Source organism: Takifugu flavidus, chromosome 1, assembly GCF_003711565.1.
Source record: "Takifugu flavidus isolate HTHZ2018 chromosome 1, ASM371156v2, whole genome shotgun sequence".
NCBI lineage: Eukaryota > Metazoa > Chordata > Actinopteri > Tetraodontiformes > Tetraodontidae > Takifugu > Takifugu flavidus.
In genome coordinates, this window is record NC_079520.1 from 10,621,083 (window position 1) to 10,634,280 (window position 13,198).

Here is a 13,198-nt window from a genome sequence, read left to right on the forward strand (position 1 = left end):
TTGGTCTGTTTGTGTTTGCAGTAAACAGGAACTGCCATCTGTTTACTTCAACCTCCCCACACTACTTAACATCCTATTTTCAAGATTTTTTGAACAAATCTGGAATAATGGGCTGATTGCGTGACATCTTAAGAACATAGAAATGCTCCTAAAATCCTCGGAGGGTTATGTTGCTTTGTGTTTTGTTTCAAACCCTTATTTTATAATTCATGATTCCACTATTTGGTCAAGCCTGTGTTGGTAACACTTTTGCATTAATGATGATTAGGCCCATTTTTCTTGGGTGGACAAATGCTGCGTGTTTATACCGTATAATGGCCATCTATAGTTATAGTTAGCTGTGAGGTGGCATTTTAAATGCTATTTCCTGTCTAAAACTACAAATATTCTTATTTAAAATCTAGTAGCCATTTATTTCTATTGTGTCGCTTAAAAACACATCAGTCTTCAAGTTGGTTCCATGTTAGATTCACTCTCGAGTAAATCACCTCAGTTTGCAGTACGTGAAGATGAGAGGCAGTGCTTTGGATTTCATCAGTACCAGCACCATGTCAGCAGCTTTGTGTCATGCAGAGCATGTTTCAGTTTCTCTTGAAGGCTGATCTGAAATTAATTTCTCTTTCCACTTTCTTGGCCAGTGACTAAGCATTCCCCTGAAGCTGTGTCATTAATCTGTCAGCAGCATCATCTTTGTTCTCATTGTTCTTGAGCACAGAGGACTCACTCGGTGCAAACAAAAGCATCTCAGCATGAGCGCTGTCACACAACTGCTCTTAAAAATTTAAATGTGGGCTTTGAGATAAAAGGGAAGTGAATCTGGTTAATTATATAAGAAATAAACCCACACTGCCACCTGGTACTTTCAGCTCATCACCTTGAGTAGGTTTGGATTCTCTATCAGTCCATTTTACGGACAGGACTCAAAGACTCGTCTCTCACATGAACAATGTTTCTCCTCTTGGTGAGTGCACAATACATTCATTGTTTTATAATGTCAATTTACATGGGAGATAGGATGTTTGATTGTTCCTGTTCCCTAATTTGAAGTACCATGTCCAGTAAATGAGAACTTTATCTTAACAGTGATTTCAGGCATGTGATTCAGTTTAAAATTGAAGACAAAATAAGTTTCTGTGTTTCCCTGCAGATTTTGGGCCTTTGGTGCCCTCTCTGCATACTGACAGCTAATGTTTCATACCCCAAAACACTGCCATGTGACGTGACCAACAACGGGAGCGTAGTGAATGTGGACTGCACCGAGCGAAGTCTCAAAGGTGTCCCCCTTGGCATCCCCAGAGACGTCACCAATCTGACACTCACCATCAACCATATTCCTAATTTCAACTCCAGCTCCTTCCAAGGCCTGGACAACCTGAGGGAGATTGACCTGAGGTGCAACTGCGTGCCCGTTAAAATCGGCCCCAAGGACCGTATTTGCACAGAGAGCGTGACGATAGAGGAGAATACCTTCACCAGCCTGAGGAATCTGCAGTCGCTTTATTTAGACGGCAATCAGCTGTACATTATACCTGAAGGCCTGCCCTCCAGTCTCATCCTTCTGAGTTTAGAAGTGAATCACATTTATTATATTTCAAAAGCAAACCTCTCTGAGATCAGAAACATTCAGAGTCTTTACCTGGGTCAAAATTGTTACTATCGTAACCCCTGTAATTTTTCCTATGGCATAGAGGAGGGTGCTTTTCTGGAGCTCTACAATTTAAAACTGCTCAGTCTTAAATCAAACAACCTCTCCTTTATTCCACATCACCTCCCCTCCAGTCTTAAGGAGCTGTATCTCTACAACAACAACTTTCAACAAGTCACCGATGAGGATTTTAAAAACCTAACAAACCTTGAGATCCTGGACATTAGTGGAAACTGTCCCCGCTGTTACAATGTCCCCTTCCCATGCAACCCATGTCCCAATAACTCGCCGCTTCAAATCAGCAAGTCAGCCTTTAAAACACTGACGAATCTGAAGACATTGCGCATGCACAGTAACTCTCTCAGGTACGTCGTACCCGAGTGGTTTGCCAGCACAAAGGAGCTCAGAGTGCTCGATCTGTCCTCAAATCATTTAGCCAGAGACATAGGAGTCACTCTGTTCCCACAATATCTGGGCAAACTGCAAGAACTGGATCTTTCCTTTAACTATGAGCTGCAGAGGTACCCTCAGACGCTGAGACTGAGCTGCAGTTTTAAATATCTGAATTCTCTAAGAATTCTCAGGCTCCAAGGGTTTGTCTTTCAGCAGTTAAAGCCAGAGAGCATCACTCCCTTAAAAAGCCTGACAAATTTGGAGGTCCTGGATCTTGGCACGAATTTCATCAAAATGACAAACCTCAGTATCCTGATGGAGTTGAAGAGCTTCAAAATAATCAATCTCTCCAACAATAGAATATCGTCCCCTTCTGATGGACAAGCGGCCGTTGGTTTCTCAGGGGGACAGGCCTGGGAATGGTCTCCCATGTTGCCTGCTGATCAGTACCAAAATGAGGAAGTGAGAGAGATCCATTACTTCAGATATGATGAATACGCACGCAGCTGCAAATATAAAGACAAAGAACTCGGAGTCATTGCATCCTTTGTGAAGAGGGAATGCAGCCAGTTTGGAAAAACCCTGGACGTGAGCAGAAATAACATATTCTTCTTACATTCCAGGTTTTTAAATCTCAGAGAGCTGAAGTGTCTTAACCTGTCTGGAAATGCAATGAGCCAAAGCCTGAATGGCTCTGAATTCACCTATCTGACAGGTTTGCAGTATCTGGATTTCTCTTCAAATCGCTTGGACCTGCTCTACTCCACCGCCTTCCAAGAGCTGAAAAATCTGGTCATCTTAGATATTAGTAACAACAACCATTATTTTGAATCTGAGGGCTTGACTCACATGCTTAATTTCACCCAAAACCTGAAAAATCTCAAAATACTGATGATGAACCACAACAAAATCTCCTCTTCCACTAACACGGAGCTGGAGAGCCAGTCTCTGGAGAGGTTGGAGTTCAGAGGCAATCGCTTAGATATGTTGTGGAGAGATGGCAACACAAGATATCTTAATTATTTTAAGAAATTATCCAATCTGGCTGTCCTTGATATCTCACATAACAACCTGAATTCCATTCAACAGCAAGTGTTTAGCGGCTTGCCAGACACACTCTCTGAGCTCTATGTGAATAACAACAAACTTAAATCCTTTGCTTGGGGAGAACTTTCGCTCTTGCCTTCTCTGCTCGTCTTAGATCTCAGTGGAAACTACTTAACTACAGTTCCACACATGCTGTCAAACTGCTCCAAATCTCTCAAAAAGCTCATTTTACATAAGAACGAAATCCTAAAGCTGACTCCAGATTTCCTTAAGTATGCCTACAACTTGAAATATCTGGATCTGAGTTTTAATCGCATAGGGCAAATTGAGAAATCAAATTTCCCAGATGACGTTGTAAATGGGATGGACATGCTGCTTCTTCATAAAAACAGATTCCAGTGCAGCTGCAGTGCTATTTGGTTTGTCATGTGGCTCAACCAGACTACAGTGACCATCCCCAGACTCGCTACAGATGTGACCTGTGCTTCTCCAGGGGCACAGAGGGGTCATCCCGTGATCTCAGTGGATCTGTTGGCCTGTCAGCACAACTTCCTGTCAATCATTCTCTACTTTCTCATGACTTCCTTCACCCTGATTTTCTTCACACTGGCCATCTCCAGTCACCTCTTCCTATGGGACGTCTGGTACATCTACCACTTCTGCAGGGCCAAGCTCAAGGGCTACAGTCAACTCTCCTCTCAAAGCTCTGTCTACGATGCGTTTGTGATGTATGACAAAGAGGATTCTGCGGTGTCGGAGTGGGTGATGAAGGAAATGTGCATGCAGCTGGAGGGTCGAGAAGACCGGCGTCTGACGCTGTGTCTGGAGGAACGGGACTGGATACCCGGCACTCCCGTCATCGATAACCTTTCCCAGAGCATCCACAGAAGCAAGAGGACTGTATTCATTCTTACAAACACATACATCAAAAGCGGCAGCTTCAAAACCGCCTTCTACATGGCCCACCAAAGGCTAATGGATGAAAAGAACGATGTTATTGTTCTGATCTTCCTGGAGAACATACCTTATAATTCCAGGTATCTGAGACTGAGGAGAAGACTGTATAGACGGTCTGTGCTGGAGTGGCCGACGAACCCTCAGGCCCGTCCATATTTCTGGTTCAGCGTGAGAAGTGTGTTGGCAACAGAAAGCCACAAACAATACAACAACCTCTTTAAAGAGACACTGTAGGAAAACTGATTTACAGTTCCTGATTCAACTGCTCTATATGTGTATTTGAATGTCTGTATTTTAATTACTCATTGAGTGACGTTAAAAACTGATTTTTAAAAATAAACTTCTTGTTTTCTCTCCACTCTAAAGACTAGCATTTGCACAGAGGATTATTACTTTCACATGTCAAAGATAAACATGGCACGCAATGTGTGTGAAATATGGAAGTGAAACTAATGTGGGAACTAGTGGACTTGGTTGATTCCTGTTATGGGCATCACCAACTGGCTTCAAATGCGTTTATATTAAAGTTGTGATTATAAGAGGACTATTGTGACACAGAGCTACAGCAACAGAGGTGCAGCTTTTCTTTTAAGTGCCTGAATGTGCTTGTTTTGAAGGCCATAGACCACCGATCACAAGATATCAATACAGAGTATTAATAATGGTGAGTTTAATCAATTCAAATTTGTTCCTTGTTTAAAACTTTGCTCTATTTTTGGCAGAAAAATAATCTTCCTAAGGTTAGAAAAGTGCATATTTTCTTTGATAAGGGATTGTTGTGCAGTATAAATGTTGTGATTAATTGTGTGGTTAGGCCACCTTTAGTCCTGTAATGCCAGAGGATTGTAAAAGTGAAGTCACGATGTGCTGAAAAACGTTACTTTACATTTGACTTTTTAATATATTTTCAGAGAAATCAGGCATATTCTATAACTGTTCATATATCTAAGTGCTTAGATTATTACATTAAAACACCTAAATATATTAGATGTTAGATAAATGGTCACAAGACTATTTACTTAAACTTTCTTATAGTTTATCTATATTTGTCCATAATGCAAATAACTTTCATTTATTTCACTTCACATTTCTTAATTTCCATTATACCATTATAATGTGTGCGTGCATGTGTGTGCGTGCATGCGCGTGAGGGGTGGCTGTTATAAAAAGATTTAATAATAAAAAAGAAAGAAAAAATAAATAAATGTCAGTGTTCACAGTACCGCCACCTGCTGGTCATAGCTGATCTTAACTTAACTTGCGTCGTAAGTATGTAGTCTTTAAACTGTCGTTTACGTAATTAGAATTAGATTTTTGATTTCTTCTGTTCGAGTTGACTGGTTTTATTTGTTATCTACAGACTTTGGCCTGGATGCTGCTGTCGTGTCTGTTGTGGCTTTCTGAGCTCCATCATGCTGCATGTAAACCTACATGGCTGCGGCCACAGTTCCCCTGCCAAGTCACAGGATACAACTCTTCCAGTGTCTTCTTCGACTGCTCAAGGCGCCACCTACATCAAGTCCCCAAAGGTATAACGAGCAACGTAACCGATCTCAACCTGTCAGAAAATTCAATCAAGGAGATTTCGCCTCTTGCGTTTTCCACAATGTGGAACCTGACCAAGCTCAACCTCAGCTGGGCAAACAAGAAAACGGGGGTGAACATCAGCAATAATCTGTTCAGAAATCTGACAAAGCTGCAGCAACTGCGCCTGAGTGGCAATGGCATGTATAGAATTCCCGGAAACATCCCTGTTAGCGTGAGGATCCTTAAGCTGGGCAACAACAAGATCACCTCTCTGGATGCACGCAGCCTTGCTGGCTTGAAAAATGTGACTCATTTTTCTTTGTCAAAAAACTGCTACCGTTGGAATCCTTGTGGGAAACATGTTAGCATTGAGAAGGACAGCTTTTCCAGCATGTCCAACTTGGTGTTTCTGGACTTGTCCTTTAACAATTTATCTCAGGTCCCGAAAGGATTACCCCAATCATTGCAGTTCCTAAAGTTAGATAACAATAAAATACAAAACATATACTCAGATGATTTTTATGGATTACAGAATTTAAAAGAGCTCAAACTAGAAGGCAACTGCCCAAGGTGTGAAAATGCTCCATTTCCATGTGATACTTGTCAGAATATATCTGTCAGGATCGATCCTAATGCATTCTATAATTTGACAAATTTGGAAACACTGAACCTGGGAGGAAATTCACTGAAAGAGCTGAATCCCTCTTGGTTTAAGAGACTTTACAAGCTCAGACAATTGTTCCTTGCATTCAACTTTCTGTTAAAACCAATTACTGAGCAGGGGGCATTCCTAAAATACATCCCCAATGTAAAAAAAATGGATCTATCTTTTAACTATAACCTAAGGTCCTATCCTAAAACCATCAATCTTGCTCCAGAGTTTTCAAATCTGGCAGCCCTTGAAACATTACATCTGGAGGCCTTGGTCTTCCAAAATATTGGACCGGACACACTTCGACCACTGTACCAGCTCAAAAATCTGTCTGTGCTAAACCTGGGGACTAACTTCATTATTCAGGCTCATTCTAGCATATTTAAAAAACTATCTCATCTAAAAATGATATATCTTGGAGAAAACAGGCTGTATCCCATTCCAGAGAAAAATATGCCGAGTCTGAGCGTGCAATACAACCAGAGGTTGGACTTTTCCGTTTCATCATACATGAAACCCCACGGAAGAGATTATTTCTTCAAGATATCTCAGACACTTATCAAGCAAGAGTGCTTCGATGCTGGAAAAGTGCTGAGCCTTAACTCAAATAACTTCCTCTTTATTTCCACAAAGGAGTTTGAAGGAGATATTGCGTGTCTCAATCTCTCGAGAAATGGATTCGCACCAGCGCTCAATGGGACAGAGTTTTCCTTCCTGCCTAATCTGACGTACTTAGATCTGTCATTCAATAAAATTGATCTGGCCTACAGCTTTGCATTCAACGACCTAAAGAAGCTACAAGTGCTGGACCTCAGTTACAATCCTCACTACTTTAATGTACAAGGGATAACCCATAAAGTTAACTTCTTAAGAAACCTGCCGGTCCTCAGGGTGCTGAATATGAGCCACAATGACATTTCCACACTGACTACAAAATACATGGAAAGCAAGTCTTTAGCGGAGCTTCGCTTCACACACAATTATCTTGGGACTCTTTGGAAAGAAAATGATCTTTCCTACAAGAAACTTTTTACTAAACTTACTAATTTGACCATTTTAGACATATCCTTCAACCAAATTATAAAGATCCCTGATGAGATGTATAAACATTTGCCACAGAACCTCACCACACTGATCATAAGTCACAACTTCCTGACTGATTTTAAATGGAACAAGCTTATATTTTTACCACAGATTAAAGTTTTAGACCTCAGCTTCAACCATTTGACCAACGTGACAGGTATACACATTGCCCACACCCTGACACTCCTCAACCTCAAACATAATGGCATTTCTCACTTGGATGATGGATTTCTAATGGGTGCAAAAAGACTTCAGGTTCTCAATCTCAAATCCAACCAACTCACCACCATTAACGAATCCACGTTCCAGCCCAGACCTGAGAATCAGTTCCAGACTTTGTACCTGGAGGAAAACCCCTTTCAGTGTACATGTGATTTACTAGATTTCATCTTATGGATCGAAAACAGTGACGTAAAAATCCCCGGGCTCGCCACGGATGTGAAATGTGATGCACCTGCAAATCAAAAGGGTCGTGTTCTGATTAAGTTTGACATTACTCAGTGTGTAAACAACAGTGAGGCATTCTTGATCTACATCCTTACCAGTTCCTTTGTTATTGGTTTTATGCTTGTGACCACTGTGGCCCATCTTTTTTACTGGGATGCCACCTATGTCCTACACTATATGAAAGCTAAGTTAAAGGGATACAGCTCTTTGAACTCATCAGAGATTTTGTATGGTGCTTTTGTGACCTACGACACCAGAGATCCACATGTCTCTGAATGGGTGATGAAGAACCTTCTGGTGAAACTAGAGGAGGAAGGAGAGAAGAACCTTCCTCTGTGTCTGGAGGAGAGGGACTGGACCCCCGGAGTACCGCTGGTAGACAACCTCACTCAGAGCATCCGATACAGTCGGAAGACCCTATTTGTCCTGACGCAGGATTACGTCAAGACCGGGATTTTCAAGATGGCCATGTATCTGGCACACCAGAGACTGCTTGATGAAAATGTGGATGTGATTGTTTTGCTGTTGCTGGAACCTGTTCTGCAGCATTCTCACTTCCTTCGTCTGCGACGGAGACTGTGCGGTGAAAGTGTAGTGGACTGGCCGAGAACAGCTGCCGCAGAACCCTGGTTTTGGCAAAACCTGAGGAACGTGGTCAGGGTGGAAAATCAGGTTATGTACAACAAAAATTATTCAAAGTACTTCACAAGTAAATAAAGCAGAATGTGGAGGGAAAGATGATTGTTCACATTGTTTAAGTGCATGTTCTGTAAATAAATGCAAATGTTTCTAATATGTGTAATATCGCTGCGTCTATTCATACCTTCATGGACAGTTTGCCACAATTCTATCAAAATACAATGGCTGTGCGAAAATTGTTATATAATCTTTACTCTCCACATATAACTCAAGTTAATCATTAGTAAACAGCATTCATTTCAGAGAAGCACAGCAAACAAAGTCATGATTTGGTGTAAAAAAAAACATCACAGTTTTTTTATACTGACTAAAAATGTCAAGGAATTCTCAGAGCAGAGGTGATGAAGCCCTTCTGTTCATTGGTTGAATCTTCCGTTTCCTGATAGTTACTTTAACTTACCAACAGGTGGCGCCAAAGTTAGACACTTAGCAACTTCAGAAAAGGAAAGCAGCAGACTTGTCCCATTGTTTCTTAAGCATTGGATCAAATTAAGGCGTTTACAAACACCCGGAGACGATGCAATGGCAATCATTGTACGGTCAGATAATAGATAATAATTAGATATTTCAAAACTCGATTACCTAATCAGATGCAGGTGGTCCCAAAGGAGTGACGTCGTCAGATTTCCTGCGTTAGATAGATAAACCATGGTGAACATTTGATTAACGGTTATCCCACCCCATCTTTGCTCTTTAGTGGTTCAAATTTAATGAATTAAAATAAACCATAAGTTCATGAAAAAGGGGAAATATTTCGATGGTAGTGGGCGTGACGTCGGAGGGGGCTTATTTGCATACTGCGCAGTATTTATAGTGTGATTGGCGGCGGAGCAGTCACTGCGTTTTGTGTCGGAAGATCTGTTCTGCATCCGCTTGGGAAAACAAGTGCTGGTGAGTCCCTTTTCTGCACTCTGCAAATTCAGATGTCGATTTATATTGAAGTGCACGTTACCGTCAAACGCTCGACCTTGATGCTTAAAAATGTCCCTGTTTTATTGTGAAACGCTCGGAGGTAGCGTTGAAAAAACCTGATTTGGGAGCAAATGTTTTACCTTTTATGGTGTTCCTTTAGACTTCTATAAATTACTACACTGATGGGTGTTGGTAGATTTTATTTTTTTTGAATGGCTTAAAAGGGCGTTTTTCTGCTCATGCTACTTGATTTAGGGTGCAGTCAAGAGTTCGTTTCCCCTCACCCCATTTGCGTTATAACTTCCTCATTCATGTTCTCTTTACTTCCTGTAACTTGTCTTTTTTTTTGCTTAGACCCTCTGCAGACATGAGTGACAAACCAGACATCAAAGAGGTCACAACCTTTGACAAGACCAAACTGAAGAAGACTGATACTAAGGAGAAAAACACATTGCCAACAAAAGAAAGTAGGTACCGTTGCAGACTTTAAAATTGGTGTATCTGGGTACTATTGCTAAAACTGCACCTCTCCCTTCCCAGCAATTGAACAGGAGAAGTCTGGGTAATGCTCTGGAACGTGTGCTCCACTGCACATGCCTTTTCTTCATGTATTCAGAATCATTCATCTAACTCTTCAAGATGTGGCTTGCTAAAATGTCCCCTGGCACAATAAGGAAGTGACCTGTCAAAATGGTTCCTGTTCATCTGCTGCACTTCAGTTGAAGACCAGACATGGCCTCATCTGAGGGACCTACACTTTGAACAACACCTGCCTTCTAGTTGCTTGTAAATTAAGTTTCTTGATGATCTGGAATACAAGTTTGTAAAAAAGATGCTCAATAAAAATTTAAACTTGACCAGGCTTGTCGTTATGGTGCCATGATTTACCTACTTCCTGTTTGAATGAAACTGATCTGCACCCACACACAATCTGTCTGCAGCTTTCTCTGCACAACAGTCTATATTTCCCAGCCTTTTGTAACTGCCCTTTATGTGGGGGTGCATTTCTGATTAATTACTCCTGGTAACTTCTCATGGGAGAGCAATTGTGTAACTGGCAGGGATTCATGCAACAGCTGTGCTGCTATGTTGACGGGCTCTGCAGAGTGACTGGTGAGACTTCCTGTTCATCCACTCCCTGAGGGCCCACATTTATTAAGACATTTTTAGCATGGGAAACCGGAAGTTTGTCTTGTCGCTTTTTTTATTAAAAAGCAAGAGTGAGGAACCCTGCTAAATCATGCACACTCTTATGAATCTTGAGTGGCCATTGTTGCCTATTTCATGGAAACTAGACATGCCTCACAAGAAAAGTGCTTTTAAAAGGACACTCCTAGATCAACTCGCTCATAACAGCAAAGCCCATTTAATGTTTCTTTATCTCAATGGCAGAAAGGCTTTACACATGCTCAACCACGGAAACATCTCAGGATGTTTTACCTGGAAAAGTGGTGATCTTTAGGTCAAAGGTGTGGGATGATTCCATTTAGCATTAAAAAATTAACATTTGGGACAATTTCTTTGGGGTAAGAAAAGCTCCCCAGCTCGGCATCTCCCTGTCACCTTCACATCGTTGAGGTTAAGAAGTTGCTGATAACACCCTATGGAAAATATGTCTGCCTGCCTGAGCAAGTTTAGGAGTAGTTGTGTTACACTGCTATTGGACAGGTTTCTTCATTGCTTCGAGGAAGCTAATTGTTAATGTGTAAGACTGAGTTCCAGTAGTTAAAATGGCAAAAACACTCACCAAAGCCACCAAGGTGTAAGATCTGTTGGGGAAAATGGACCTTTGGAAACTATACTCATGTTTATTGAGTAATGTTCCCATAAACATTTTATATAGTGACTTTAATTACATCATTTGGTTGTGTGATGTCCCTCTTGAATTAAAATAAAGTTTCTGTGAAATGTTATCTCAGCCAGGTGCTGAATTTTCACCATGAAAATGTGAGAAATAAAAGCTGATAGTGGAAAAATGATCATTGTTTTTCATTTATATCGGGAGTTTTAGAGTCATCATGGCCTTAAGTTCTTGTCTTCTTTGTCATTGCCTTGGTGGGAAAACTATAGCGTGCCCATTGTGTGACAGGTAGACACAAAAGCGGTGGGTGTGAGCCAGCCACTCCATAATTGGTGCTGTGTGTAAAAGAAACCAGAAATGTGCCACAAGAGATGTTGAACACATCTACACTACATTTCCAGCAGGCTCTGACTGAGTTCATACACAGAAAGGTTTTGAATTTAGCAGATACTGATACAACTGGAGTTGGATTTTTCCACAAAGACAAACATATATGCAGAGGCAACACAAACACAGAGTTGCTTAACTAGTTTTCTTCTCGTTTGGTGAAAGGTCCGTATGGGATCAATGTGATAGCTGTCATGATACAGAGTTGATGATACAGAGCTACCTGTTACTGATCCAGTTTGGGCCTCATGACAAACTAGGCCTTCTTTTTCTTTAAGAGAAGCTTTTCCCAGGAGCCTGTTATTAGGACCCCCACCCTCAGCTCAGGTGTCAGGTTTAGGAATGCTGACTTCCAGTTCTATGGGTCTTGGAGAACCACAGTTCACATTAAGATGGGACTGGGACAGCGAGATGTGACCACAGAGTGATGACACAACAATGCAATCCCAGAAGTTCAACAGCTGTGAAGCTGCTACACCCAAATAAATAAAACCCTCTATTTGAATTTGTTCTGGCAAAGGGCAGGTTGGTGTGATTTTCTGTGTTTTTCAAAGCTCTGCTAGTTATGTCTGTCTGGTTATATACATCATCATAACATAAATGAGATGGATATTTTAGGTTTCATTTGTAAATCTCCATGATTAACAGGGTGTCTAACATGAGTCTCCGGTCTGCTGTGTGATTGCAGCTCATGTTGTAGGAGGTTGTTTGTGCCTAGTAAGAGATTCAAAGGTGTGTGATGGGATGTGGGTGAAACCCTTAACTGCAGAGGCACAAGTTTGTCATTTAATGAGCTGCACTTGTGGGCTGCTGGCAAATCTAGCCAGGAATATTGTTTAACCATCGAACTTGAGCTGTTTCCACGTGGCTAAATTTGTCAGTCCTGGTAAATCAGGAAACGGATATGATGATCACACTTGCAAGTATTAGAAATATCACAGCGTGTGAGTGTGCACATGTGCTATATATTGGAGATTTTACTCTCAACATTTTAATTGATTGATTACTTGATTGTATCATTTCAGGGTAAAGACTTAAATTTAAAGGTCAATTACTGAGGTTAGACTGCACTATTCTGTGTGTGTCTTGAGACTTAAAGGCAGTTACACAATGTCAACAGGATGTCTGTGTGACAGTATTCTACATGATTGGTCACATGACTTGCTTTCCCTGTCTGAAATGTCAGGTCTGGCTGCATAAGAGAATGTGCCACTCGCACAACATAAAACATTTCTCCATGATCACTATGTTGTCCATATTCTGAAAATTGTTGATGCTGAGTCTTTAGATCAGTGGTCTAGAACCGGGTTTCACCTTGGATCCCAGTTTCCTAAGCAGGACAGCAGAGCCAGCTAGATAGTGTAAAGTGGGGGTTCTATTGAGCTCTGGAAGCCATTGAGACAAAACTTTTTTCTCCCTTATGCTTCCGTCTGGTGCTATTTATGATATGGTCTCTCATTCTGTTTTCTACTTGCTATGTATCACTAAAGAAAAAAATCGTAAAAACCCACATCGCAGCTGTAATATTTAGATCAGCTGTGTTTAGGCATGTAACCTGGGGCACATTGTTCATTATTAGGGCATGTCTCATGCAGACTTACTGCCTAACTACCTTTTATCTTTGTAAAGTTTTGTTTTTATCACTAGC

General features: G+C 41.2%; 2 protein-coding genes across 2 annotated transcripts; both read left to right on the forward strand.

Annotated features, from left to right (window-relative positions):
• Positions 1-275: 275 nt before the first annotated feature.
• Positions 276-4,407, forward strand: tlr7 (toll-like receptor 7). The gene is made up of 2 exons (XM_057058931.1): positions 276-961; positions 1,148-4,407. Exons 1-2 carry the CDS (start codon positions 947-949, stop codon positions 4,274-4,276), a joined length of 3,144 nt encoding a protein of 1,047 aa, XP_056914911.1. The 5' UTR covers positions 276-946; the 3' UTR covers positions 4,277-4,407.
• Positions 4,408-4,550: 143 nt separating this feature from the next.
• Positions 4,551-10,219, forward strand: LOC130533286 (toll-like receptor 8). Its single transcript, XM_057046540.1, has 5 exons — positions 4,551-4,706; positions 5,403-8,465; positions 8,857-8,867; positions 9,717-9,829; positions 9,903-10,219. The coding sequence occupies exons 1-5, from the start codon at positions 4,704-4,706 to the stop codon at positions 9,926-9,928; spliced, it is 3,216 nt and encodes a 1,071-aa protein (XP_056902520.1). The 5' UTR covers positions 4,551-4,703; the 3' UTR covers positions 9,929-10,219.
• The last annotated feature ends 2,979 nt before the right edge of the window (positions 10,220-13,198 follow it).

Excerpts from the sequence above, each read along its gene's own strand:
- LOC130533286 (XM_057046540.1), top strand. Across the intron at positions 9,830-9,902 it reads CACATTGCCAACAAAAGAAA|CAATTGAACAGGAGAAGTCT; the intron begins GTAGGTACCGTT and ends CTCCCTTCCCAG.